The sequence below is a fragment of the Tachysurus vachellii genome, chromosome 2, assembly GCF_030014155.1.
Source record: "Tachysurus vachellii isolate PV-2020 chromosome 2, HZAU_Pvac_v1, whole genome shotgun sequence".
In the NCBI taxonomy this organism is placed as follows: Eukaryota; Metazoa; Chordata; class Actinopteri; order Siluriformes; family Bagridae; genus Tachysurus; species Tachysurus vachellii.
In genome coordinates, this window is record NC_083461.1 from 9,284,191 (window position 1) to 9,310,708 (window position 26,518).

The 26,518-nt window shown below is 38.1% G+C and overlaps 1 protein-coding gene across 2 annotated transcripts; it reads right to left on the bottom strand.

Moving 5' to 3' along the window:
- Positions 1–370: 370 nt before the first annotated feature.
- Positions 371–14,411, bottom strand: LOC132863111 (alpha-N-acetylgalactosaminide alpha-2,6-sialyltransferase 2-like). 2 transcript variants are annotated; one of them, XM_060895712.1, is made up of 10 exons: positions 14,255–14,411; positions 12,590–12,890; positions 7,774–7,924; positions 7,241–7,406; positions 5,671–5,845; positions 4,804–4,942; positions 2,716–2,816; positions 2,523–2,606; positions 1,672–1,771; positions 371–1,362 (listed from the first exon to the last, which is right to left on the bottom strand). In XM_060895712.1, the coding sequence occupies exons 2-10, from the start codon at positions 12,727–12,729 to the stop codon at positions 1,192–1,194; spliced, it is 1,227 nt and encodes a 408-aa protein (XP_060751695.1). In that variant the 5' UTR covers positions 12,730–12,890; positions 14,255–14,411; the 3' UTR covers positions 371–1,191. The 2 variants fall into 2 exon arrangements, with proteins under 2 accessions (XP_060751695.1, XP_060751701.1); XM_060895718.1 differs by lacking the exons at positions 12,590–12,890; positions 14,255–14,411 and adding an exon at positions 8,275–8,386.
- Between the last annotated feature and the right edge of the window lie 12,107 nt (positions 14,412–26,518).

Consider the following 26,518-nt stretch of genomic DNA (forward strand, 5'->3'; position numbering starts at 1 on the left):
ATTCTTTGCTTAAAAACAAAGTTTATAATAGAATTTTTTGTGTATACAAGAGGCACAGCACCAGGTTTAATAATAGTAATGAGAGTCTGTAATAATAGTCCATAATTTGAGTAGCATAGTCTATGCTATGATCTGTACATTGTTGTTTAGATGCTGTTCCAGGGGCCAAACACTGTTTATACTGGGTTAACTATCTAGAAATGTATACAATATGAACCTACACAGCAAACCGAGGTCCTAAGGCTGAGAGTTGATCTTTATGAAAGTCTAATCAGCAGCATGCTTGTGCATTCAGACTTAGAATCTTTATGCGCTTGAGGAAGCTACTTCTGAATAATTAATGGAACTTGTACATGAAATAAATGATAGAAAAGTTTTCATTTCTTTATTTAAAAGAAAAAAACAAATTCCAACAGGGTCAATTAGAATTTCAACAGGGTCACGTTCAACGCAAGATATTTACTTGGCTGCCTACTAAGTGACCCACATTTTAAAGTTTTTTGCTTTGTTTTAATGGCTGAAATAGCAAAATACATGACTAATGTACTACTTACAAAAACTGAATCATGTGCCAGGATAAACCTGGTATCTTAGTCATTTATAAAATACCGCTTTAGCTGGTTTTTCCACATAGAACATTGGTATCATTTTACATTAACTTCATTAACCGCTGGCATATATCAGAGAGAATCTACTTCAAAGCATTAGTTCTGTTTTCCTAGAGGTAGCAAAAGTATCCTTCATAGTCCACAATGGTTTTTCGGTTATTGTGTAAAGTTACATTGCAATTGACACATTGCAAGTGTTGTAAATGTTTCTCAACATAAATGGCTGGTCTTCAGTGACCGAATTGATATTAAAACTTTGTGGGCTATATTACAAGCCATCATTGCACATTGCTCTGTTCAACCCACCCACCCACTCACCCACCCACTCACTCACTCACTCACTCAATAGGCCAACAAACTGCTTTGCATTAAGGCATCTTCTATTATGATTATTGCCTCTGCAACTCCAATGCTGTCCCAATTCATGAAGAGATTTACAAGTAAAAAAAAAAAGGACATTTCTCCTTCATTAACACTCTTTAGTTGAGCAAGGCCAAATCCAGAGGCCATAAACAGCACAACATTTTGTCAGCATATAACACCTCAGTTCATGTGTTCATTTCGGTCCGAGTGAGTGCTGCATTCACGTTCGCATGTAGAGCTTTATCAGTCCACCCTGGTGCAGCTCCAGCCACAGTTTCAACTCCAGTTGCAGGTCATGGTTGGCATAGAATTTCACTGGATGAAAGCTTATGTCATAGTAATGGTCTGAATATTTTTGGTAGTCCAGTGTCATAAATCCATACGCATTTACCTTTTGACAAAAAAAACAACAGAGTTAGTTTTCCCAAAGTTGTTTGCATAGCTATTAATTTGTGACAATGGCCAGTACAATCAATAAAAAAAAAAAATTTATCCCACAGGACTGTACAAATATTTATCTTTAAACCTTTTCTATACAAAGCACATTTCCTCATCTCTCTATAGAGATTAATAATAAAATGCATTATAATAATAGCAAGGCCAGATGCCTGTTTTATAATACTGATGGTTGTCTTGGCTTTTCCAAAAAATAGAATAAATCCCAAACAGATTTAAATGGATTAAGGAAAAGAGCTCCTACCTCATCACATGTATGAAAAGCAGCCAGCAGCATCACTGCTCCGGTGGACGGCCGGTAGATGTTTTTATATTTGGTATTGAGAGTGTGTGAATGCAGAAACCTACAGGAGGACAAAGAAAACTAGATTAAAGCTTACGGACACAGCTGAAGATTCCCATTTGAATGAATGAATGAATGAATGAAACACTCTAAACCCATTTAGCCCAACTCAGATGAAAGATGGACAAACCAGGAACTTTGATTATAGTTCCTGTAGCTCTGTCTGTAACTTAAGATACTCATTATTTATTCAATTCAAGTTTATTTGTATAGCGCTTTTTACAATTGACATCGTCTCAAAGCAGCTTTACAGAACATAAATATAGAACAAAAGGTTAATATAAAGATTAATTGAATACAAAATTCAAGATTAATATTAGATGGATTTAGTTCACAGTGTGTATGTATTTATCCCCAATGAGCAAATCTGAATTGACTCAGAATCAGAATCAGAATCAGAAAGGTCTTTATTGCCAAGTATGTTTCCACATACAAGGAATTTTTTCTAGTACAGGAGCTCCACAGTGTAAACATGTAGCAATGGTAAGACATGAACATATAAATAATAGACAGTTGTATGTGCAAATTGTAATATAAGTGTGCAAATTGAAGTAAAGATGTGCAAATTCAAATATAGATGTGCAAAATAAAATATAAATGCGTAACTCAGGCAGCAGTGGCAAGGAAAAACCCCCTTAGATGGTTAAGGAAGAAACCTTGAGAGGAACCAGACTTCATTATGTTACATGTGTGATTTTCCAGTATATACACAAATCACCTTTTTATGCACATAAAAAAACATGTACACTCACCTGTTTCGGAGGTAACGGATGAAATCAGGGTGGTACATTTTAAACTTCTCTACAGTCACGTCATCTCCAAAATACTGCTTTGTACTAAGACCAAAGAACATGAAAACACAAAACTATCAAGAAGAACCAAGAAAACATCACATTTGCCAAGGATCACACGGTCATTTAGGAAACCAATCACTACCCTACTTACTCAACACTCTGAAAATTCTCAGTTGGTGGTGTGTGCAGGGCTGCAGCCTTCATAAGAATATAGTCCTTGTCATGATCAGGAAGGAAAATGTACTTGGTTTCCTGGAAGTTAAATAAAAGTGATAATGACAAACATGACAGTAAGCATGAAAATGTGTGTTTAAGCCATAACTCAATAAACACTAATCATCATAGTAAAATACAATTTTTGACTATTCAGTTAGATTAGAATTCAGTTAGACTGTGTCCTGTAGGTAGTTTAATCAAAATACGGAGATAAAGACTTTTCTAGTTTTAAGCAGGATTTTCAGATCCTTGCATGCTCCGGACTTTGAGAAGTCAGTCAGGGAAACAGGAAATTATAGGTCTCCAACTGTGAAAGACAAAGCAATAAACAAGATTCTTTGGGAGGCCCCAGATAATCTGGCAAGTCTGAGATAAGGATGAAGATGTGCAGAGGTAGACTGAAACCCTTATTCCAAGAGAAAACTAGGCTTGGAAATCAACAAAAATGTCATAATTCAGTCCCTGAATCAAAATCAGCTTGACTATCCACCAAATGATGATCATGAATCTTGAGCCATCCCTTCCAATGTTTTGCATAAATAAGTCCATAGAGATTTAAATAACAAAATGTCTAATAATGACTATACAGAGTGTAATAGAATAACCTTATTACGATTTGTAATCACCAAATGCCCATGTCTATAATCAATAAAGTTTATTATTAACATTATTACTATAATAACTAAAACATCATATATTGTGTGTACAGTAAGAGTTGGATTTTGTGTTTTCCAGAATGCTGGATTATAGGAAATTTCGATAATTGCCATTATATTTTTATTATAGAAATCATGACTGTTATGCTGATAAAGGGCAGGAACTGCTGAACCATGTGTCCATTTTGACTGGTGTGATGGGAGGATAACAGTTAAAGTTTATTCTGTTTGAGTACAACCTCACTGGGGTTTGGTCACTCAAAGTGTTGAAACCACATGACACATTTGGCTCCACCTGGGCTAGCCTCATCTTTCTTTACAATTACTTACTTGTAAAACATGATCCTTTACCAACATCTGATACCACATGATGCTACCTAACAGATGACACCAAATGACAGGGATCTGGATGTACGTCATGAATAATGACTGCAATGTAGACTGCAGTCTGTTTTGAGGAAATATTAAGAGAAGCTACTACAGCATCTTCCTACAATACAAGTACCATGATACAAGCAAATACTTTGCAGTTAAACATTATCATTAGTAGAGTGTGATGTTGGCTGACCTTTGCTCACACAGCAGGAGGAATGAGCGAAGTCATTCAAAATGAGAAACTGCCAAAAACTACGCTCAAACAAAAGGCATTTTTGAGATGTGTGAGCCTTGTGCAGTGAAGTAGGCATACAGAGAAGCTGTACTTAAGTCCCATGAGTCACATGATTTGGGTCCATACTTTTCCCCCAGAGTCAAAGTGTGAAGTGCTTTTTCTCTCCATTAAAGATACTGCTTACACACCATAAACAGCCAGCTCAGCACAAGGCTGCAACCAACTTAAAGAAACTCAATAAAATGTCAGAAGATACCCATATTTGCTTCATATACAGTATGTTACTTATTAAACCATCAGGATGGAGTACCAAATAGAACATATACTCACACTTGGTCTGATGCAGCACTAGTTCTGATAATATATATGTATTGTAGATTGATTTTAATAATAATAATAATAATAATAATAATAATAATAATAATAATAATAATAATAATAATAATAAAGCATGTGGTTTATTTAGTAAGCATTATTTAGGAAATAATAGCATTTTCAGCTCTAACCAAAATCTTTCTTAAACATAATGCAACTGAAATTCTTCTTACTGGTACCAAATCTACACCCACCAAAATTTCTAGCCCCAACTTTAACACTATCTACCTTATAGTTGCGTTCCACATCACTTTGGTCACTCATCAACCTGCACAATAGACCGAGACTGATCGAGGCTTGTTCTATTTACTTATGGTGCTGCATTTCAAGCCAGTCTGTGCTAGATTATTTAAAAAAGCCTCCAAGATGGACTGTTCATTACCTTGCCCTTGGGTGGGGCTTTAAATCCTAAGCCTGCATAATGTCTCAAAGAGTTGCGCAAGGTGTTAGTGGAGAAGGTATAGAAAGAGGTACGTGAGCCAACATCCTCCTCAAAGCCTTGAATAATGGCACCATTTGTCCTAAATGGGGAGAGAGAGAAAGCGGAATTACTTTCCATCACTTTGCACACTGTTTTTTTAAATTACTTTAGTAAAAGTTTGCTTTTACTGCCAGTCTAAAAGATATTATTTTTCTTTTATTGAAAGTTCTAGCTGGGCCACAGTTAGAATTTAGCAGCCATGTACAAAAAATAGGCAACAATCTTTGACACATCAGTGTAGTGCTGACTTCAAAAATTGATGGTTGTCAGTAACTTCAGAATGGGGTGAAAAAAGTTTCTTGGGTTAATGTGATGTCTTTTTATAATCCTTTAATTTTCTTAATGATTGAAAGTTCTGGAAGCAGCTCACAAAGTTTAAAATGTAAACAATTTTAAGATGAAAAAAAAAAACCTACAGAATATTTTCCATGTTAAATATTTTATTTAGTAGAATCTTCCAAAACAAAAAAAAAACTGTTTCGGTGGCAGTTTCTTAGCAAAACTATAATATTGTGATCATGAGTATTAGAAAGGTCTTCAAAAGTTGATAATTCTTCAAGCGTGACATTTCTGCAAAGCTCTAATCTATTACCGACGGAGATCATCTGCTTTTCTACTCTCTTCCTCAGGTTCAACACAACAAATTACTAAGCCTTTTGTTGTCAGATATAATTGGACCGTGTTAATCAATATATAGTCAATGGTTTGTCCAATATTAAGGCTGCACTGTGTCCTCCCAAAAAAATAAGAGCTCCAATATTGCCTCACCTGAAAACGTAGTCATTCTGGTCAATCTCCTGACCTTTCTTTGACCCGTTTAGGATTCCCCCATTTCCTATCACAGCACACCGGATACACTGGGACCTCTTCGGTCTTCTCTCCCAGTCGTCAAACATCAGCCGATTAGCGGAGGTGTTTAATATGGCCAGTGAACTCTGAAGAACTGTAAACAGATTAGATGTGCCATTTAGTAGAAAAAACATCGAATAAATAGTGGTTTCATATTACGTACATAGTATCTGCTATCACGTGGTACTGAGCAAATGACAGAATTGGATATATACCATAATTAACGACAGCAAGCAAAGCAGACAGTGCACTGTGCTATATAGGTGAGAAAATGTCAATAGTGAAAACTGCAGCATGTTCGTACAATACAAGTAATGTTAAAACACATCTAAAAAGATAAAACTCAGCACAAGTTTTCAGTGCAAGCAGCAAGAGCTGGAGAGGTGAGGAATACCTACAGAAAATACTCCCTTGGTGAAAATAACATGCATACCCAGTATTTGGATTCTTAATCAGCCACTACTGATTCTGAGTGATTCTGGTGCAATGAAAATAAAAAGTACTTGCAGCTGAAGTATGATTACCGAAGCACTTTTCCAACCTTTTACAATGCAGGTAATGTAAAAATCAGTCAAAATAAAGAAAAAAAATCTACGCGTCACATTTATGGTCACTGTATAATTCAGGGAAAGTCTATTATCTCCATATACAGTATGTAGTGTGTTGACTATTCTATAGCTTTATTCACTGCCAGATTCAGTCAACAGGTTGTTTTTTTTTTTTAACTCAAGTTATTATGCCCCTGAAAAGGTTCCTGAAGGTTTTACAAATGGGTTCTTCTTTAAACCTTCAGAGTCAGTACATTATAAATTTGTTCTCTGCATTGTGAATGTAGACTGAAATGCAATGTGAAATATTTACAACGGCATACTCATGACTTTTTCAGATTTACCCGTTTTATTACAGGTATCATGTGTTTGTTGTAAAAGCACTGTAGCAGGAACTGTGTTGAGAATGTTGAACAATAAACCTTCAGCTTTTAACCGGTTGTTGACGTCGTAGGTTGTACAACATATTTATTCCCCCAGTGCTGAAGTTGTAAACTAGGCTCAGTTACCCATGAGATAAAAGAGACAAAATGGTCAGTCTAAACATTAATAGATAAACATGCATTAGATGGATAATCTTAATTAGAATTTGATTTTACATAAGAAAACAAACGCATTTTAGGTCTGTGTTGTGTGCTGGTATTTACAGACTGTCTTCAATTCATCAAATCATTCTGACAAAAAAAAAAAAAAAAAAAAAAGTGTCAGGTTTGTGAGTGGTTAACCTTAACCACTCACCCTTAGCCCTAGACGAGTGTTTATGTAGCTTAGTCTTGTAGATCAGTTAAGCCTACATGTTTACAAACATGCTAATTCATGCAAAATGAAAGTATGTTTTAAATTTGAAGATTTAAACCAACCATTACACTACAACATACGAATACCCGGTCCCTCAAACTTATTTGATAATGTATAAATCTATACAGAGTAAATACACTCACTTTTCGAATCAACGCTACCCCACCCATGAGCTCCGTAATAGTGCCGTAACCTCTCGTATTCTGGCTCGGAGAAATGCTTCGCCCACTGCAGAACTGGCACGTTGGCCAAGTACCTCTCAGCAAAGTCAGTCTGCAGTAGCTTTTTCCGAATACTGCTTGGGCAATTCTGAAATAAATAAAAGAAAATACATTAAAATACATATTTTGTTACTTAAATCTGACTACTTGTGTATGCACTATCAAAGGATTTATTTAGATAAAGCTTTTTAATTTAAATAAGCTCTCAAACTGATGATTTTTTAATATTACACCATGGTGCTTTAGAACATTCATGTACATTTATGTAAAATTTGGAAATGTCTTAAATTGTGAAAATTAAAAAGAAATTTATGGTAGGAATGTTTGGTAAATAAAAAGGAAATGTTTTGTTTACCAAATAAAAATTGAGTTTTTCCATCAGTTCTCCAAAGTATAAACATTCACACCCAGCAGTTTGTACAACAAACACCAACAAAAAAAGCTACAATACTTACAGTTGGTGGTAGATCATCAGTGGTGTATTTGTCTCCAAAGAAGTCTGGTTGTGTTGGTTCGGCTGGTTCGATTTTGGACTTGGCTGGTTTAGTTGGGGGTTCGGGTTCCTCTAGAGATTTGACTGTGTGATGCACACTTTTAGTCTCAGTGCTGCCAAAATAAACGAGAAACACATTATAGAAATGGACATGTTTTACATAGTAGGGCAGCAAGCAAGGAATTACAGTACAAAAGCATTATTTAAACAGGAATTTCTAACATTTTTGCCCACATGGAGCAAACTACAGACAACAGCATTTCTGATGGACTGGTGTGTGGCCAGAGAAGGTGTACTGTTCATACAGTAAATACACTGAATATAAAGATAAATATACTTAATGAAAAGTTAAAACTGAAAACACTGCTGCTGCCTTAAACTCAAAGTTTAGTAGTTTCTTGCTTCAATTTTAAAATGTACTGGATAAAATGTTAAATATATATTTATGATTTGTAATACCTACATTTTTCCTAGGTTGGACATGATGAAGTTTAATAAGGATGTATGCTGTCTATAGCTTCAGTGTATACTGAATCACAAAACATCATGGAATGAACTTCCCCTAGAGGTCCGGACAGCTGAGTCACTGGATATTTTCAAGCGGCGGTTGAAGACCTACTTATTCAGGAAACACTTCAACTAGCACTTCTTTCCTTATCTTTCGCATTTTTAAAAAAAAAAAAAAAAAAAAAAAAAAAAACCTTTGACACTTATTAATTGTAACTTTGAACAAATGTTTTAAACTCATGGTATCTTAAGTATGTAACTTAGTGAGCCAGCATTAATGTGTTCAATGTTAGAGATTTAAGCACTTATGTATGTCGCTCTGGATAAGGGCGTCTGCCAAATGCTGTAAATGTAAATGATACAATATGCAGACGTCACACCAACAGCCTAAACTCAGAAAGCAGCCTATACAATGAAGTGTGATCAGATGGCATCCTACACAATGAAGTATGATCAGAAGTGTGTGAAACGCACAAAGGCCCAACAACAGTGCCTACTGCACAACCTGCTTGTTAACACTAGCTCTATGGAAAGAATCCCTGACTTTTTGTTTGAAAGGATTTGCAGTTTACTACCTGACCTGTTGCTGACCAAAGAGACCAGCAGGGGGTGGTGTAGACAGCCCACTATATTGTCAGTATGAAAGTCCCAGAGACCATGAGGAAATCTACACTGGCCGATGCTACCAGCAAGTCCTCAGCATTGTCAGGGGACCCATTCCCTCCTGGGCACTGCCTGATCAACTCCTTACAAATGGGAAACCATACCTGCACAACAAGTCTGTGGGACAGCTTCTTCGGCACAGTTGTCGCCAGACTGTCTGGCCCCTGGTCAAATGAATGCCCCCTTTCCCTCAACAGCCCAGTCTCTGCCCCTGAAATCTAAGGCCTCTCAGAGCTAAGACTCAAGGTGACAAGACACCATGGTCCCAGTCTCTGTGTTCACATGACATTTCACACTAAATTCACAACATGAACACGTTCACTGATCAAACTACAATATCATCGCTGTCGGGCGGAAACCTCGTATGTCCAAATTTTGTCAATTTCATATATCGATGCTATTGGTCAGTCCCCACGTGGGTCTGTTATTTTTACAAGTTATTAACCAATCTAAAGTCTTGAAAATAGCTTGAGCGCAAATCTCTTAACTCTATTGGACACTTCAACTGTCCACCTCTTCTTCACTCCACGGGAGAGCTTCGCGGTATATCCTCAAGATTAAGAGTCGCAACGAATCAACACGTCTTCTGAGGTAAATGTCTTCAAAACACTGGGCTCAAAAGAAAAAAAAAAAAATCTTGACCCCCGCTAGTTCTGGTGCTCGTCTGAGGACAGGAATTTAGCGCAAGACAATCCACTGCAACGCGGACTAAACCCTGTGCATTGCAGATAACATTTTTTTAATTTCCTGAAAAATAATGGTTTTGGAGATACGAGGATTCCGCCCGACAGCGACGATATACAATGTGTGTACCATTCAATGCTTAAGTACCTAAACCTTGAAGGTATATTATAATAAAATGAAATAAAATAATATCCTTTCTTGTCTCAATTTATGGCCGGAGATTTTATAATAAATGGTTGGAGTTTTTCTCGTGATATGGGATTCATCCTGTCCTGAAGTATGTGGTCTGAACACTATCCGCTACTGACACATAAAATGTTTTAAAATATGGAGTAAAACATTCAAGTTTATTAGACTACATGATTCAATTAGTTTTTAAACTGTTGAAATTGTTGCAAAGCAGCTTTATAGGAATATATAAATACAGGTTATCAATTGTTTATTTTAAATAAGCCAGAAGTGACAGTGGCAAGCAAAAACTCTGAGATGATATGAGGAAATAACCTTGCTAATGATTTTTAGCACTCAGCCCACATGATGAACTGGTTTCAGACTAGTGTACTTGTTATAAGACTTGAAATCAAATGTTCCTGAGACACAGCAGAAATGACTCAATAGCTGAATGGAGCTTAGTTTGGTTTGTAGAACTGGGAAAAATGAACAAAGAACTTCTGAACATACCAAAATATGGAAAGATACACAAGCAAACAAACAAAACCCAACAATGCTAATATAAACATTTAAAAGAAATACTAAAGCATTAAAAAAACATTCAAAAAATGAATAAATTGTATAGAATTATATGATTTTAGTAAATAAATGTATTAGATTTGCTCTATTTATTTTTCGTTTTGGTCATTTGTTTACAGAGCACCTAAAGAAAAGAAAAAAAAAAAAAAATACAGAACACTTATAGAGTAGAGAATAGCTAGCGTAAAAAAAATGCAGTGTTAACATAAATAAATGTATTCATTGCATGTAATAGCTGTATTCTATATATAACTGTGTACATGATGACTAAAACTTCTTTTGCAGAACTTATGGCAAATGGTGACAAAGACTTTAAACGTTCTGTTACAGGAAAGAAATAAAAACTGAGAAACCATAAAAGGTCATGCGTTAAGGCCATCCTTAAAAATATTTTGGTTTGAAGTAACAGTAAAAAAAAAAAAAAGGGTCGGTAGGTAGGTCTATATTTTTTTTCCCAAGTTTCAATGTAAAAAAAAAAAAAAAAAGTACAATTTTGGTGATGGTGATTACATAGGTATGAATTTAAACAAATTAGCATATCGTGACTGGATCTTCAACCCGTGCCTTCGGGCACATCATTGCAAACCTCATTTTGATGCAGGCTATATAGACCACAAACAAATTTGATTGAACGGTGACCGCGAACATTTTGTTTACTGCAGACGCAGCCATCATTACCAAGCGCAAACTGTTGACTCTGACAGTGAATGAGAGGATGAGACGAAGCGAAGCACAGGCCATAGTGTGACATCCGTTAACCAATAGTGTAAACATAGATGATGCCACGGGTTTTTATTTAAAAGAAAGAACGTAGCCTTCGTTTGTATGTAGGCCTAGGCAATTTATATATTTACACTACTTACTAAAATATAATTAATATTATTTTATTGCTTTTGTATTAGTTGTTTGAAGAGTAAAAAAAAAAAAAAAAAAAATTGGTCGGTCTTAATGCAAATTTAAAACCGGCAAGTCGGTCGGACTTAAAGCAAAAAAAAAAAAAAAAAAAAAAAAATTGAGTCGGTCCTAAATTGACAGGGTCGGTCGGGTTACGGCAAACAAATATTTTTAAGGATGGCCTAATGTTATTCCAATACAATTCCTACATCCTACTAAATCTCTCAAGCAATATCATTTGCACTTCACTTCAAGTATGTGCCTTGCTTCTCCCAAAACAGCACAGAATTATTATAATGTGTTTTTTGATCAGTGCACAACGACAGAGCTGAATTCTGTAAAAGATCAGGGAGCATTTGAGTTCAGAGTCAGTACTAGTTTGGTACTAAAAACAGACCTTTGGACCACTTTACATTTTTGCACATTTGGATCAAATGCCACTGTAATGACTAAGCGAGTGTTAGCGCTATACACACACACACACACACACACAAGCTAAGAAAAACAAAATGAAGCCTTGAAGATCTTCCCATGACTAGATATTTAAGAGGGTGATTTAAAAGAAAAAAGGAAAAAAAAAACCATAATGGGAATCATTTGTTTTTCCACAGTTCAGCAAAAGCAAGGTTGTCTTTTATTTTGCTAACACAAGACCATGAGCTGGTCTTTAACAGGGCAGAAAACATGGTTATCTCTGGGGAGCACATGCTCATGTGGCTATTAGCCAATTTTCATGCACCACTTGGGTACGTGGTTATCAATTTCTCATACAAACAAATAAAAGAAATCAAACTTCATCAAATTAAATGCCTGGAACTTGAGCATTTTTTTAACTATAAAGTGTTCCCAACTATGCAATAGATAACCACAACATTTCCCTGTTTCTTATGCAAGATCTAAAGTGCAATAATTAAATTATATTTGTATAGAACTTTTAACAATAGACATTGTCTGAAAAAAGCAGCTTTACGGGAATTCTGAATAAACTAAATTTTAAAATTAAAATTTACATTTATGTGTAACGATCAAACCAGAGGAAACGGTGGTGAAAAAAAAAAAAACCTTTGAGGCAACTTGAAGAAACCTCGAGAGAAACCAGATTCAAAATGAAACCAACCCTCATCTGGGTGACAACAGCGAGTGTAAATATTATAAACATTTTCTTCTCTACAACTTTATATAGTCAAATGGAGTTGTGTAACCAGGATTTTAGAGTGTGTGGATGAATGAATAGATAAAAAACTTGGCTGAGTTCACAGTATAATAAAGCAATGCCATACCTGGGATTGTCGATGATAATCTTTTGGTCTTTTGGCCACAGCATAATTTTCATGTTCGAACGCATCATGTAGGACCCAAGCAGGATGAACAAAAACAGGAAGCAGAAAACTAACTTTTTCTGATGCAGCAAACACATCATCTTTGCTCCTGACCTCCTGAAAAGGTCATGGGGACCTTTCTGGAGGAAACAATTCAGCCTACGGCTTCAGGATTGTGTGGATCGAAGCAGAAAAGCACAGTGCCGCCTTCTCCTCATTTATCCCAGCGGTCTGACAGCACTCCAGTGAACCATGTGCTGCCCTATAATGAAAAAAGTGAAAATTGTATGCATAGTACTGTTTAGTGTGCCGCTCTGTAATCTGGATTTAATTAAAGGCCTTAAAGAGGAGAGCAGACACAGCATGAAAACATCCACCGTTTCATTGTTTTTTTCCCCCTAGTTCAAGTTATAGGGTAGCTGGAAGCGGGATCTGACTGATTACAAGGTAAGCAAGACCACTTCTGAGAAAGAAGAACAAGTTGGAGAGCAACAGAAAGTGTTAAGAAGCGAGATGAAAAGGGGGAACTGGCATATACACAGACAGACAGATACACAGACACAGACAGACACAGACAGACAGACAGACAGATACACAGACAGACAGATACACAGACAGACAGACACACACACAGACAGACACACACACACAGACAGACAGATACACAGACACAGACAGACAGATACACAGACACAGACAGATACACAGACACAGACAGATACACAGACACAGACAGATACACAGACACATAGACAGATACACAGACACATAGACAGACAGACAGACAGACACACACAGACACAGACAGACACACAGAGACAGACAGACACACAGACACATAGACAGATACACATACACAGACACATAGACAGACACATAGACAGACAGACAGACACACACAGACACAGACAGATACACAGACACATAGACAGACAGACAGACACACAGACAGACAGATACACAGACACAGACACAGACAGATACACAGACAGATACACAGACACAGACAGATACACAGACAGATACACAGACAGATACACAGACAGATACACAGACACAGACAGATACACAGACAGACACACAGACAGACAGACACACAGACAGACACACAGACAGACAGACACACAGACAGACACACAGACACAGACAGATACACAGACACAGACAGATACACAGACAGATACACAGACAGACAGACACACAGATAGATAGATAGATAGATAGATAGATAGATAGATAGATAGATAGATAGATAGATAAAATAATTATGCCTCAGAAAACAAGGTCTGCTTTGATCTTTGTTTAAAAAACCCACAACTGACCTGTCTCCATAGGAGAAGAGCACAGAGGGAACTTCCACTATGTTCTCACTTCACCAAAACTAAGCCTCTCCGACATCACGGATTTAAACACAAGAAACACTCTCCTAACATTGCAACAAAGAAGTCTGTAGATCATCAATAAAGCCGAAGCTGAATCCAAAGGCGAGGGCACGTAGAAAACCCTCTGTTCTAACTACACAAAGTTTGTTCTAACAAACGAGACAGGAAAGTAAAGGAAAGGAACGGAAAGGAAAGGAACGGAAAGGAACGGAAAGGAAAGGAGGAACATAAAAATCTCTCTTACTCTGGGATGAAATTCCTGCCAGACCCAAACTTGAAGATTAATGTTTGTAAACTTGTTCGCAACGGATTCTACAGTCTCTCTCTCACATACACGCACAAACGCGCCCACGCACGCACACGCACACACTCACACTCGCACACACTCAATGCTCAAGAGGGATGGACGCTGTGTGAAATGAGCAACAGCTGCTAGCAATCGGTCAACGCCTTCCTCACATCCTGCCCTGTAATAAGGGAGGGTGTAAAGGGGGAAAGGAGGAGGGCTCTGGTGAGGACATTAACACAGAAGTTGGATAGTGAGTAGAAACAAAAAGAAGAGGAACATTGTTAGTGATTAGTGGCGCGCGCTCACAAAAGTCCACGCAGATGAAAGGCCACTTTGTTTAAAACATTTGCATCATTTGAGTTCATTTGCATGTTATCTCCACACAAATCACGCACATATATTACAGACAATAAAAAAAAAGGTTGGCAAGGAAAGTGCATTTAAACCGTTTTTTTAAAGGTGTGTTTTTATGTCATTTTAATTTGTTTTTTTTTTTTTTTTGAATGGTGAGAACTGATTTTTTTTTTATCGTTGTTGCGTTTTTTTATCGTTGTAGCGTTTCCTTCGGTTCTGACTAACGGGTTGCATTAAAATCGTCCTCTTCCGGTTTTAGAAAGACTTTCGACGCCCTCGTGTGTATTTTATCTGACGAGAACAAGTACAAAGTAGTGATTATTTAGCGAAAGTGTTCCTCACACCGGTTTATTTAGGTTCAGTGCTCGAAGGGGATGTTTTCCTTGCTGTGTCAAACCTTATATAAACGTCCAGTGTGTTTAAAAAAAAAAGCTTTAACTAACATTCGCCCAAGATTATTTTTAATAAACATACCTAGTCAGAGTTTGCTAGTGATAGATGCTGTTCCTGGACAACCTTTATTCTACTGTGAAGTTGTGAAGCTGGCTAAATGTAGCTGAGATATAGATATCAGCATGTTAACCATACAGACAGCATGTTCTACATACAGTAACCATACATACAGCTGTTTTACATACAGTAACCACACATATAGCTGTTCTACATACAGTAACCATACATACAGTTGTTTTACATACAGTAACCACACATACAGTTGTTCTACATACAGTAACCATACATACAGTTGTTTTACATACAGTAACCACACATACAGTTGTTCTACATACAGTAACCATACATACAGTTGTTTTACATACAGTAACCATACATACAGTTGTTTTACATACAGTAACCATACATACAGCTGTTTTACATACAGTAACATACATACAGTTGTTTTACATACAGTAACATAGTTGTTTTACATACAGTAACCACACATACAGTTGTTTTACATACAGTAACCACACATACAGTTGTTTTACATACAGTAACCACACATACAGTTGTTTTACATACAGTAACCATACATACAGTTGTTTTACATACAGTAACCATACATACAGCTGTTTTACATACAGTAACCACACATACAGTTGTTTTACATACAGTAACCACACATACAGTTGTTTTACATACAGTAACCATACATACAGTTGTTTTACATACAGTAACCATACATACAGCTGTTTTACATACAGTTGTTTTACATACAGTAGCATACATAGTTGTTTTACATACAGTAACCACACATATAGCTGTTTTACATACAGTAACCATACATACAATTGTTTTACATACAGTAACATACATAGTTGTTTTACATACAGTAACCATAAATACGGTTGTTTTACATACAGTAACCATACATACAGCTGTTTTACATACAGTAACCATACATACAGTTGTTTTACATACAGTAACCATACATACAGCTGTTTTACATACAGTTGTTTTACATACAGTAACATACATAGTTGTTTTACATACAGTAACCATACATACAGTTGTTTTACATACAGTAACCATACATACAGTTGTTTTACATACAGTAACCATAAATATAGTTGTTTTACATACAGTAACCATACATACGGTTGTTTTACATACAGTAACCATACATACAGTTGTTTTAAATACAGCAACATACATATAGTCATTTTACATACAGTAACTGTAACCCACTCGAATAATTGAATTGATAGATCAGATATATCTGTCACTATCTCTCATACTTGAGAATAATCGTTTCTTATTAACACATATATTTTTCTTTTTCTTCCTAATGAATAGCATGTTTAGTCATGTAAAATACGTGTGTGTGTGTGTGTGTGTGTGTGCGTGTGTGTGTGTGTATTTTTTTTGGGTGTGAAATGGATTATTAGAGAAGTTGAGTCGAGTGTTGCTGACGTGGTAAAAGACTCGCGCTGCAAGTTTTTGAAGAAATGCTTGAAGAAATTACAAATACTTTATCAGAACTCAAAATAGTTTATCCTACAGACTTTATTTTAATAGGAGGTGACTGGAATATGACACCTGACGAATGGGAGGATAGATGGCCCACTAAATTTGACACCTACCACATGAACCATACAGTAGGGGAATTTATGAATAAAAATCACCTGATAGATATTTGGAGAAGCCTAAATCCAGGTGTAAAACAATATTCCTTGTTTAAACCAAATAATACCTGTAAATCTAGGATTGACTACTGGCTCATGGATTACTTGGAGAACTTGCCTCAGATATCTCGATTTCTAAAGCCCCATTAACAGATCATTGTATTGTAGAAATGAAATTAAATCCAGTTTATAGAATAAGGAAAAATAAAGGCTACTGGAAATTTAATGCTAGTCTGTTAAAAAATGAAGAATATTGCACAAAGATAAAAGAAATAATAATTGAAAATAATGAAAATAATGAGACTATAAATTGTTTTTGCTGTAAATTGGAATTTGTAAAATATAGAATTAGGGAAAGTTCCATAAAGGAGATTACCTTGAGAAAAAGAAGAGAAGAATGTAACTTGTTCCAAGAAATTAGTAAATACTGTGATAAGGCAGAATTAAACAGTGTAGATAAAGACAAACTGTTAATATTGCAGTCCAAATTAGATGATATGTATTGCAAAAGAGCTCAAGGTGCGTTTGTGAGATCGCGAGCGAAGTGGATAGAGCAAGGAGAAAAGAACACCTCGTACTTCAGCAATTTAGAGAAGAGAAGACAGGAAAATAAGGCAATATCAAGCCTACTGATAAATGGATCAGAGTGTAAGGATAATAAAACCGTTGAGAAGACAGTCTTTGCATTTTATAATAATCTCTACACTTCTGCATATTCCCAGAAACATTCCTCAAATTTTCTAAATAAAATTAAAGACTTCATACCCAAGATTGATGATTCATTCAAAGAACTTTGTGAGTCATAATTAAAAATTGAAGACCTGGATGACGTGAGCTTAAGATTATCATTGAATAAATCCCCGGGTACGGATGGGCTCACAGCCGAATTTTATAGATTCTTTTGGAAAGATATCAGACAAATGTTATTTAAGGCAATTCAAGAATGCATAGCTAAGAACGAATTAATGACAACCATGAAGCAAGGCTTAATAATACTTATTCCCAAACATGGCAAAGACAAAAGACTGCTAGATAATTTAAGACCCATTACGCTTTTGAATACTGATTATAAATTATTATTGGGAATTATTGCAGCTAGAATGAAAAAAGGCTTGCCCCAGATAATAAATGAAACACAATCTGGCTTACGATTGGTATTAGACTTAATCGATTACAGTCATACGTTTGTAGATCAGGGTTTCATTGTTTTTTTAGATTTCTACAAAGCTTTTGATTCGGTAGAACATCCCTTTATTTTAGAAACTTTAAATCTTTTTGGTTTTGGACTGAAATTTACTAATTTAATTAGTCTGCTTTACAACGATATAAACAGCTGTGTATCTCTGGAACATGGCACATGTTCACGGTTCAGAGTTAAGAGGGGCATTAGACAGGGCTGCAACAATCCTTTATTATTTATATTGGTTGCTGAACTACTGTCTATTATGATTAACATTAATAAATCTGATGGCTTAAACATCATGGGAAAACACATTGTCATAAGTCAGTTTGCAGACGATACAACTCTATTTCTAAAAGATGAAAGGCAGATCTCCACAGCGTTGGATTCAATCAGTCAGTTCTCAAAAGCATCAGGTGTTACATTGAACATTAAAAAATGTGAAATTCTTGCTTTACACAATCATCCAGCTCGCGTAATTGAGAATATACAGGTTAAAACAGAAGTCAGATATTTGGGCATCACGGTCACCAGACATAAAGAGATAAGGGAAAGAGAAAACATTCTTAGAAATATTGATAAATGTAAAGCAATATTGAATTCCTGGCTACAAAGGGATATAACAATTTTCGGTAGGGTTTTATTATCCAAGATGGAGAGTATATCCAGAGCTATTTACCCTGCCTTCTCTTTAGAAATATCGGATAATATGATCCCCTCCTCGAACCGCCACCTTACTGTGGTGGAGGGGTTTGCGTGCCTGAATGATCCTAGGAGCTATGTTGTCTGGGGCTTTTTGCCCCTGGTAGGGTCTCCCAAGGCAAACAGGTCCTGGGTGACGGGCCAGACAAAGAGCGGTTCAAATACCCCTTATGAAAAATTCAATATCAAGGTCCGTGACGTCGCCCGGTATGGCGCAATCAGCCGATCTCCTGTGGGCCCACCACCTGCAGGAGGAACCATAAGGGGTTGGTGCAATGTGGATTGGGTGGCAGTCGAAGCGGGGGCCTCGGTGGCCCAATCCCCGGATACTGAATCTGGCTCTAGGGACATGGAATGTCACCTCGCTGGGGGGGAAGGAGCCTGAGCTGGAGCGGGAGGTTGAGAGATACCGACTAGAGATAGTTGGGCTTGCCTCCACGCACAGCTTGGGCTCTGGAACCCAACTCCTTGAGAGAGGCTGGACTCTCTACTACTCTGGAGTTGCCCGTGGTGAGAGGAGGCGGGCTGGTGTGGGCTTGCTCGTAGCCCCCCAGCTCAGCAACCATGTGTTGGAGTTCATCCCGGTGAACGAGAGGGTCATTTCCCTGCGCCTTCGGGTCGGGATAGGTCTCTCACTGTTATTTGTGCTTACGGGCCAAATGGCAGTGTAGAGTACCTGACCTTCTTGGCGTCTCTGGAAGGTGTGCTGGAAAGTGATCCGACCGGGGACTCCGTTGTTCTACTGGGGGACTTCAACGCTCACATGGGCAGCGACAGTGACACCTGGAGAGGCGTGATTGGGAGGAACGGCCCCCCCGACCTGAACCCGAGTGGTGTTCTGTTATTGGACTTCTGTGCTAGTCACAGTTTGTCCATAACGAACACCATGTTCAAGCATAAGGGTGTCCATCAGTACACATGGCACCAGGACACCCTAGGTCGGAGGTCGATGATCGACTTTGTGGTTGTTTCATCTGACCTCCGGCCGTATGTCTTGGACACTCGGGTAAAGAGAGGGGCGGAGCTGTCAACTGATCACCACCTGGTGGTGAGTTGGATCCGATGGCGGGGGAGGAAGTTGGACAGACTTGGCAGACCCAAACGTACTGTGAGGGTCTGCTGGGAACGTCTGACAGAGTCTTCGGTCAGAGAGATCTTCAACTCCCACCACCGGCAGAGCTTCAACCAGATCCCGAGGGAGGTTTGAGACATTGAGTCCGAGTGGACCATGTTCTCCACCTCCATTGTCGACGCAGCCACTCGGTGCTGTGGCCGTAAGGTCTCTGGTGCCTGTCGTGGCAGCAATCCCCGAACCCGGTGGTGGACCCCGGAAGTAAGGGATGCTGTCAAGCTGAAGAAGGAGTCCTATCGAGCCTGGTTGGCTCGGGGGACTCCGGAGGTAGCTGATAGGTACCGGAGGGCCAAGCGAGCTTCAGCCCGGGTGGTTGCGGAGGCAAAAACTCGGATCTGGGAGGAGTTCGGTGAGGCCATGGAGAAGGACTATCATTTTGCCTCGAAGAAATTCTGCCAAACCGTCCGGCGCCTCAGGAGGGGGAAGCAGTGCCCTGTGCACACTGTTTACAGTGGGAGTGGGAATCTGCTGACTTCGACTGGGGACATCCTCGGACGGTGGAAGGAGTACTTCGAGGTTCTCCTCAACCCCACCTACATGTCTTCCACTGAGGAAGCAGAGACCAAGGGCTCAGTTGTGGACTCGTCGATCCCCCAAGCTGAGGTCACTTAGGTAGTTGAGAAGCTTCTCAGTGGCAAGGCACCGGGGGTGGATGAGATCCGCCCTGAGTACCTCAAGCCTCTGGATGTTGTGGGGCTGTCTTGGTTGACACGCCTCTGCAACATTGCGTGGCGGCTGGGGACAGTGCCTCTGGACTGCCAGACTGGGGTGGTGGTCCCTCTGTTTAAGAAGGGGGACCGGAGGGTGTGTTCCAACTACAGGGGGATCACACTCCTCAGCCTCCCCGGAAAAGTCTATGCCAGGGTACTGGAGAGGAGGATTCGGCCAATAGTCGAACCTCGGATTCAGGAGGAACAATGCGGGTTTCGTCCCGGTCGTGGAACACTGGACCATCTCTATACCCTCGCCAGGTTGCTGGAGGGTTCATGGGAGTTTGCCCAACCAGTCCACATGTGCTTTGTGGATCTGGAGAAGGCATTCGACTGTGTCCATCGTGGTGACCTGTGGGGGGTGCTCTGGGAGTATGGGGTCCGGGGCCCTCTGCTAAGGGCTGTCCGGTCCCTATATGACCGGAGCAGGAGTTTGGTTCGCATTGCTGGCAGTAAGTCAGACTTGTTCCCGGTGCATGTTGGACTCCGGCAGGGCTGCCCTTTGTCACCGGTCCTGTTCATTATCTATATGGACGCACCTCCAAATCTGAGGCCATGGTTCTCAACCGGAAAAGGGTGGCTTGCTCCCTTCAGGTTGGTGGAGAGCTCCTGCCTCAAGTGGAGGAGTTTAAGTATCTTGGGGTTTTGTTCACGAGTGAGGGAAGGATGGAGCGGGAGATCGACAGCTGGATCGGTGTATCTTCTGCAGTGATGCGGTCGATATACCGGTCTGTTGTGGTGAAGAAGGAGCTGAGCCGCAAGGTGAAGCTCTCTATTTACCAGTCGATCTACGTTCCTACCCTCACCTATGGTCATGAGCTTTGGGTCATGACCGAAAGGACAAGATCCCGGATACAGGTGGCCGAAATGAGTTTCCTCCGCAGGGTGGCTGGGCGCTCCCTTAGGGATAGGGTGAGGAGCTCGGCCACTCGGGAGGAGCTCAGAGTAGAGCCGCTGCTCCTCCACATTGAGAGGAGTCAGCTGAGGTGGCTCGGGCATCTGTTCCGGATGCCTCCTGGATGCCTCCCTGGGGAGGTGTTCCGGGCATGTCCAACCGGGAGGAGGCCCCGGGGAAGACCTAGGACACGCTGGAGGGACTATGTCTCTCGGCTCTCCTGGGAACGCCTCGGTATTCTCCCAGAAGAGCTGGAGGAAGTGTCTGGGGAGAGGGAAGTATGGGCATCCCTGCTTAGACTGCTGCCCCCGTGACCCGGACCCGGATAAGCGGTAGAAAATGGATGGATGGATGGATGGATGGATGGATGGATGGATGGATGGATGGATGGATGGATGGATGGATAATATGATCAATTTATTAAACAAGATAAATTTCCAATTTATTTGGAAGGATAAATGCCATTACATTAGAAAAGCTAACATGATTAAGAGTATTGAAGAGGGTGGCATGAATGTCATAGATTTTTCTGTGATGAATGGTGTACTAAAATTTAAATGGTTGAAGTTTGTCACAAAGATGCTTTTTGGTTTACTATCCCAAATGCTATTTTTCAAAAGATGGGTGGAATTGATTTTCTTTTGCATTGTGACTATGATGTATACAAATTACCTGTAAAATTATCTGATTTCCACCAACAAGTTCTTCTGTACTGGAAACTAATGTTTAAACACAACTTTACACCACACAATACACCTTTGTGGAACAACAGATATATTCTGAGTAATAGGAAATCATTGTTTTTCGGTACTTGGATGGAAAAAGGTATATGGGCAGTAAGTCATTTGATGGATAATTTTGGTAATTTGCTATATTACAGTGACTTTTGTGATAAATTTAGTTTCAAGTGCCCAATTAGAGAATACAATAGAGTGATAAAGGCCATCCCAGCACCCCTGAAAACAATGATTCAACAGTTTGTAATATATTCTAACTCTCAATCAGAAAGGTGATCACTTTGCATTGAAGGTATTAATTTAAATAGCAAACAGTTTACAAATAAGTTTATTAGAAATATCTTATCTAAACAGTATTATAAGAAATCAACTGAAAAGAAAATATGTTCTGCAAGACTTTAGTGTGGAAAAAGCGAAAAAAATAAGGAAACAATATTTATCATACCCAATTTTTCCCAAGTCTAAAGAAGTGCAGTTAATGGTTGACTCAGGATTTGGAGCAAATAATGTAAAAGAGCAAGACTGGTGCCGTGTACAGTTGATCACCTGCAAATATGCCTAAGAAGAAAAGAGGCAAAGAAGGAAAACTATCACACACTTTGCCGCAAATATAAAGTAAGTCACTGTCTACTAGTGGGTTTTGATACCGTTGTGGTGAAGACTCTCACTATTTGCAACAGTGTCCTAATCCAGTGAACGCAGCTTTGGTCCAGAAAAAGTTAGTGCAGAGGCATGAGCAAAGAAGTCATCTAAATAGAATGCCCAATGCACATTTAAACAAGGAGTAGCATCTGTCGTGGAACAAACAGAGGCTGGAATTTTAAAAAGTTCCATTGAAAATACCAACCCGGTCCTTAAGGGGTTAATTAGAGAGCCTTGGGAAAGTAGGGCCTGGCTAGATGGTATTGAATGTCAGTGTCTAATTGACACTGGGTCACAGGTAACGTGTGTATCTGAATCTTTCTACAATCAATATTTACAAAGGGCTATTACTCAAATTAGAAATTTACTCAGAGTAGAAGGAGCTGCGGGACAAATCGTTCCCTATCTGGGGTTCATTGAAATAGAAGTTCATTGAAATTGCTTGTGGGACAGATGTAGTGGTAAGTGCATTAGCACTTGTCTGCTATAGGCTCATGAAGGTACTCCAGCAGATTTCAGCTTTTGGACTGAAGTTAGCACATTCCAAGTGCAAATTCTTCCAAACCTCTGTAAAGTATCTAGGGCATGTTATTTCTGCTCAAGGCATACACCTTTTCTTTATATTATAGTCATTGGTGTTTAAATACTTGTGAAATTGTATTGAAATTGTATTGTATATGTCTATATAATGTTTAAGTTGAAAGTTGTCAATGTTATGTAAATGAAGTGGATGATTGTTGACGTCATTTGCTGCACAACTTAATCCATCCTCACAAATCTTTGTTTAAATACATGTCTGAACTTTTTCATTGCGTTAGGTTTGCAACATGTGTTCTATCAGCTGGGACTGTTTCATCGCAGTGTGATTTTCACAGTGATTTATTCGGGTTGATAAGGATGCGATACGGTGGAATTCATACGGATGGACTGCGCCCTCACAGGATTACCTCAATTGGGAACTTTGGTACTTTTACATTTGGTTATAGACTGTTTGGGATATATATATATATATATATATATATATATATATATATATATACATATATATATATATATATATATATATATATATATATATATATATATATATATATATATATATATATAGTTATATATATAAGTATATATATATATATATATATATATATATATATATATATATATATATATATATATATATATATACACACACACACACACACACACACATATATATATATATATATATATATATATATATATATATATAACTATATAAATATATATATATATATATATATATATATATACGCTCACCGGCCACTTTATTAGGTACACCTGTCCAACTGCTCGTTAACGCAAATTTCTAATCAGCCAATCACATGGCAGCAACTCAATGGATTTAGGCATGTAGACATGGTCAAGACGATCTGCTGCAGTTCAAACCGAGCGTCAGAATGGGGAAGAAAAGTGATTTAAGTGGCTTTGAATGTGGCATAGTTGTTGGTGCCAGACGGGCTGGTCTGAGTATTTCAGAAACTGCTGATCTACTGGGATTTTCATGCACAACCATCTCTAGGCTTTACAGAGAATGGTCCGAAAAAGAGAAAATATGAGTGAGCGGCAGTTCTGTGGGTGCAAATGCCTTGTTGATGCCAGAGGTCAGAGGAGAATGGCCAGACTGGTTCAAGCTGATAGAAAGGCAACAGTAACTCAAATAACCACTCGTTACAACCGAGGTATGCAGAAGAGCATCTCTGAATGCACAACACGTCGAACCATGAGGCGGATGGGCTACAGCAGCAGAAGACCACACCAGTACTAGTAAGGTGTACCTAATAAAGTGGCCGGTGAGAGTATATATATATATATATATATATATATATATATATATATATATATATATATATATATATGTATATGTATGTGTGTGTGTGTGTAAATATGTCTATTTTTTGTTGTTACTGTGACTGTTGAATAACATCTGTTATTGTTCAATGGGTAAATTGTGCTCAATTAAAAATGTTTCTCATTGTTAAATGTGAACAGAAAAAGAAAGTTGCATAAACTTGCAGTACAGTTTAAAAGTAAAAAAGAAAGAGTTAGTAAATACATTATTCACTCAGGTTAATTTCTGTGTTGGTGCCTTCATTCTAAAGCAGTTATACTAAATAAGATTTGATTTCATATAAGTGCAGACCCACTATTTTTAAACATTTTTTTTGGTGTGAGACCCCGAACCCGGGACTCCAGACATTAAGATAAATTGTTATTTTAAGTGTTTGGTGATTTCATACCTAGCAGATTTCCTCCTTTTCTTTAATGTGAATCCAACGTATGGGTTACACATACAGTTGTTTTAAATACAGTAACCGTACATACAGTTGTTTTAAATACAGTAACCGTACATACAGTTGTTTTAAATACAGTAACCATACATACAGCAGTTTTACATACTGTAACCATACATACAGTTGTTTTAAATACAGTAACCATACATACAGCAGTTTTACATACTGTAACCATACATACAGTTGTTTTACATACTGTAACCATACATACAGTTGTTTTACATACAGTTGTTTTACATACAGTAACATACATAGTTGTTTTACATACAGTAACCATACATACAGTTGTTTTACATACAGTAACCATACATACAGTTGTTTTACATACAGTAACCATACATAGTTTTTACATACAGTAACCATACATACAGTTGTTTTACATACAGAAACCATACATAGTTTTTACATACAGTAACCATACATGCAGCATGTTATAAACTCCAACCAGTGGAAATATAAAATTCATTCACTTTGGGGAAATAATGGTAATTGTTACTTAGAAGACTTTAGTCATGAATGAAATTGATAGGGTTTTCCACCTTACCACAAATATACCAGATCGGCTTGGTGACATTATTTGTAAGCAATACCAATTTTACATAGTTTTATAAAATAGCATAATACATCTGGGTTTAAAAATAGCAGTAAATTTAATCAGAACTATATTATCATTTATGTCACTTCTGTCATGCAACTCAATCTTTGAACCGATGCACCTGTTTAACAAAAAGGAGATGATATGCAGGCTTTCACTGACCTGCAGTATGTGATTGTGTATGAAAGTGTTACTTCATTTCTTCTTTTTCAGACTATTTTAAATTTACACTTTTAAGCGATGAGTCATATCTTTTGTTTTCACCGTTATGGTCCTTAATAACCACCAGCATGTGTGTATTTGAGATGGCTAACAAAATATTTTTTTTTACTTCACCACTTTTAAAAAAAAAAGGGATGTGGACAATAGAGAAACAAATAAGATAAGGTGCTTTACTGATGGCGTATTGGGTAACTTTTTACAGTTGCTGTGATGAACACTGCACATATTATAGGGTCTTATGTTATGTTCTATTTAAGGAAAATGAAAATAAAAAACAAACTAGGTTAGACACAGAGACCTGCCTACGTTTCGATTCTGCTGCCATGGAATAGGAGACAGAAGTGGAGCAAGCAGTATAATTGCAAGACAGAGAGAAGAGAAAACCAAGGGCTTCAGGCAGCCATCAGAGGTTTTCCAATGGGAATAAAGCCAGGATAATGCTCAGGACTGAGCTCACATTATTGAGCAGCACAAAGTTGTGAGGCAAAGGGAGGTCATGCTAATTAACATGAATTCCATGGAGACAGTTATGCTAGGTAGCAAGCACAAACACAACATTGTATGGTTTCATGGGCACAAGAAGGACGATGCCAACAG